The 4197-nt window shown below is 41.4% G+C and overlaps 1 protein-coding gene across 1 annotated transcript; it reads right to left on the minus strand.

Moving 5' to 3' along the window:
* Positions 1–1741: 1741 nt before the first annotated feature.
* LOC133751391 (abl interactor 1-like) lies at positions 1742–3381 on the minus strand. The gene has a single exon (XM_062181428.1). The coding sequence runs from the start codon at positions 3292–3294 to the stop codon at positions 1966–1968; it is 1329 nt and encodes a 442-aa protein (XP_062037412.1). The 5' UTR covers positions 3295–3381; the 3' UTR covers positions 1742–1965.
* Positions 3382–4197: the final 816 nt, after the last annotated feature.

Raw genomic sequence — 4197 nt, forward strand, 5'->3', positions numbered from 1 at the left:
CGTCCGGGAAACCGACGCCGGAAGCCCCGCCCCCTGCGGCGTGACGCGACGGCGCTCCCGAGCGTATTGGTCGACTCCTTTCGCCCCGCCTTCATCCGGGCTAGTGCCGGAGAGCGCATGGTGCTTCTGCGCCTGCGTGAGCGCCTATGGCGGTGTTTCCGGTTGAATTCTTTTTTTTTTTTAAAGTTCAAATGGTTTCTATTATTTCACCATAGGAGTAAAGATCAGAAAATTGTGAAGTGTGCACTTAGATCCACATTATTTGTATTTTAACAGTATCCAAAAACTCATAGGAGAATGGTTTATTATAAAAGACTGTACATAAAATTTAGACAACAGGTTATATACAAATTAAGAGAACATTCCACTTAAAAAAGGCATAGAAGGTAGCTAGCTGATCACTAATGACACTTGGTTTGATATTAACAAAGGCAAAATGTATATGAAACAGTCACATTGATTTGGTAGCAATAATGGTCTTTAATTGTCAGAAATAAATGTTTTGTACTAGTCTTACCGTTCACTATGCTGTTAGAAGTCTGTAACGCCCAATACATAACTGTAATTTGAAACTCAAACAAATCCTCAATACACAGAAACCCACACTTGAGTGCTCTACTTCAATATCCTAAGCAATACAGAATTATACACAAGAAGAGAAGACATCCCTCCAACCCTCCCTTAAATTAAGAGGAGACACACAAAGTGCATGTGTTGCATTTCAATTATGTCAAAAGACAATACAAATCTGTTGGTTATGTAGATCTCTGTTCGCTGAATAATACATGACTCACCTTCTTTCCAAATTATTGTATTTTAAAATCTTATGTTGCTAGTGCCAGGTAATGGATTAAATAGTGCCTATTCACAAATCAATCGCACTTACTTTTACAATATGTAAAAGATACTTATAATTTCCTTTCATCAAACCAGTGTACAATAGTCCACTGTAAAAGTAAAGGACAGGTATGGCAATCCTTAAAAATTTTACTTAAAGGATGAATGTGTACACTTTGACACATTTTTGTAGCTTCAAAAGTTAGTTACTTTCAAAAAGGAATTCAGTAAATTGACTTGTAAATAACCATCTCAGATTTTAAATCAGCAAAAAATCCATCACATTGCTGTTGGGACAGATTAAGGCTAAAAATTTTTTCCAAGTTAATATATTGAGAAAATAGAACCATAATTCTATAATAAATCAGTATTTCTCTCTCTCTCTCCCTCTCTCTCTCTCTCTTTTTTTGTTTTAAAGCAAACCAGTGAAGGAAAGGACAAAAACCTTTGGTTCACTTATATATTTATGAATGGAAAAAATTTATAATTCAAATTTCATTCATTAAAAAACTTAGGTACAAATTCTAACATTACAGATTAGCCTTTTGTTTGTTTTGCATGGAGAACTTAGAGACTCAATTCATTTCAGGAGACCTAAGTGTGAATACTCCAGGGAAATAGCACACAAATTAGAAGCATCTTGGAATTTTTCAGTATATTTCAACACATAAATTTTTATGCATGCTTTAAACAGTATTTTTTTTTAAATGAGAGAATCTAAACAAAAAAGTATGACCAGCACCAGCATTTAAGTTTTCTGATTTTAATATTAGTTTGACATAGCATTAGTAACCATGCTCACTGAAACATGTAATGATACAATCTGAATCATATAATTCATTAAATATTACACCCCGCTTCCCCAGAATATTTAGGCTGGTCATAGAGTTAACATTGTGTAAGTAAGTACATAAGCAAAAATAGGGACAGCCTCTTGTATAAGTTGCTCTTTAGCAATACACAAACTGCCTCAATGATTTATGCTTATAGGTAGACATTCAATTATACCAATAAAACAGCATGTCCTGAAAATATGGGCACATTTTAAAACATATTAAGACAATTCTGTTAATCGTAATAGTCCCACAGTATGACTGAGTAATAAGATCCTACTTTAAAAGCAAAAATCTAATCAGTATAGTGCATGATTGATTCAACATAGTTCCCAGGGAAGAGACCAGTCACTCGATTGCAGACTCCTTCATACCAGCCATCATCATTCTTCTTTATAACATAAATGATTGCACCCTCCATGAAGGACAGCTCATCATCCTTGTCTTTTGTATAATCATATATTGCAACAACTTTCTCAATATAATTCTTGGGGACCCAGGCAGGATCCCCATCTGCATATGGATCGTTGTACTGGACTACTGCAGCCTCCTCGTCTTCATGGTCCACTAGAGGTGGTGGTGGTGGAGGCGGAGAGTCATCAAACATGGGAACGTCATCCGGTGGAGGTGGTGGCAGGGGCGTTGGACTATCAGCAATTGAATTTTGAGAATAAAGTGGACCTCCATTAACATGAGGCTGAGCAGAAAATTGAGCGGTCACAGAGGGAGTTTGTCTGTATCCACCAGAAGATGTCGAAGAGGTGGTAGAGTTGTGTCGAGAGATCTGCCTGGTCATTGTGCCATACTGGGAACCAGGAGCTGAGCCCAGGGCTGCTGGTCCAACTGTTGGTGGTGTAGGCACAGCAATGGGAATGCCAATACTACTACTTCCACTGTTTTCTCGACTTCCGCTTCCTCCACTACTTCCACTGTGTGTTCTTGGTCTCTGATTTAAAGAAGCTGTCCGGCCTGGACTATGTTGACTTCCAAGCCTAGCAGGACTTGTCATGTAGTCATTAGGAACTGTTGGGGGTTTAACAGGTTCCAGGGTTTTATACGGAGTATTCCATCCCAACGTTCCCCGGCCTGACATGGGAGGACTTGGTGGTTTCTGAGTAGGAGGATTTGTTCTCGACAATGTGCCAGTTCTTGCAGGCTGGTTATTTCCATGCTTGACACCATGGCCCACATCATCCAAAACTGTGTAGTCAATAGGTTTCCGAATATACCTTACAGGGCGCTCCATATTTGCAGGTGCTATTATTTTGTGAGTTCTTGATGTATTCTTATTGGTTGTCAAAATACCAATCTCTCTTCGAGCCACTTTCTCTTTATGAATATCCACAGTCTGTGAGATATGATTGATGGAAGACTCCATTCTCCGAAGCTGGATGTCCAGCAATTGGAGTACATTGTTGGCCAGTGCATTTATCTGGTAAGCAACACTAGCTAGAGATTGGGTTGTGTAGGCTTTGGTCTCTTCTAAAGCTTTTCTCTTGTCTGTAGCCTGTATGTAGTTGTTTTCACAGTAGTCCGCCACCCGGGTCAGGTTCTGGTAACTCTCTATCAGCGCCCTCTTGCCAGACGGGATCTCCTCCTCTAGTAACATCTGCAGCTCTGCCATTTTCCACCCCTCCGCATCGCTTCCTCGCGCGTGAAAGAGACAGGGGCAGCAAGGTCCGCCGAGGCTCGCAGCACCTCACAGCCCGGATACACACCGCCTACCCGCCCTCCCGCCTGGTGTTGTGGGACCGCACCGCCGCCTCTTCCTCCTCACTCTCTGCACCCGCCCTCCGCCCACGGCGCGCAGCCGAAGTCTTTTTTTTTTTAAAAACGAGCCGATTAATATCTTGGGAAAAGTTTACCCTTCTGCAGTGCCGTCAGCCCTTGAGGGATTTTTTATTTACCCACCTCCCAGTTTATGTAAATTGTGTGCTATCGTACCAATTCCTCTAGCCGTCATGTAGCGTTAGAATATCCAATCAGATGTATGCATAGAGGGAGACTAGCTAAAAACACGTAAAAGAAAATACCCCTCTTTGTGATCACGTTCTGGGGTAAAAATCCCAACTGAGCCTTGTGCGGACATAATAAAAGACTGCTTCCTGGCCTCGGTGTCTCAGCTCTGTTCATGAAGCCCCCACGTTATCAGCAAGACTAATGGTTTTAATACAGTTTTTTGGTTAATTTTAATATTTATTTGGAAGAGTGATCTTCCATCCTATGGTTCACTCCCCAAATGACTCCCCAAATCAGGAGCCTGGAACAACTTCTGGGTATCCCACGTGGGTGGCAGGGTCCCAAGTCCTTGAGCCATATTTTACTGCCTTCCTATGCACATTAGCAGGGAGCTAGGTGGGAAGTGGAACAGCTGGGATTTGAACCAGTGTGCTGATATGGCTGCCTAACCTGCTGTGCCACAATGCCAGCCCCTGAAAACAGTTTCGAATTTACATTTGTTCACTATTGGGAGAAATCTGTTTTGCACAGATGAGCAGTGCTAAGATTTAGGTGAGTGGCGAAACAT

This window comes from Lepus europaeus, chromosome 22, assembly GCF_033115175.1.
Source record: "Lepus europaeus isolate LE1 chromosome 22, mLepTim1.pri, whole genome shotgun sequence".
NCBI lineage: Eukaryota > Metazoa > Chordata > Mammalia > Lagomorpha > Leporidae > Lepus > Lepus europaeus.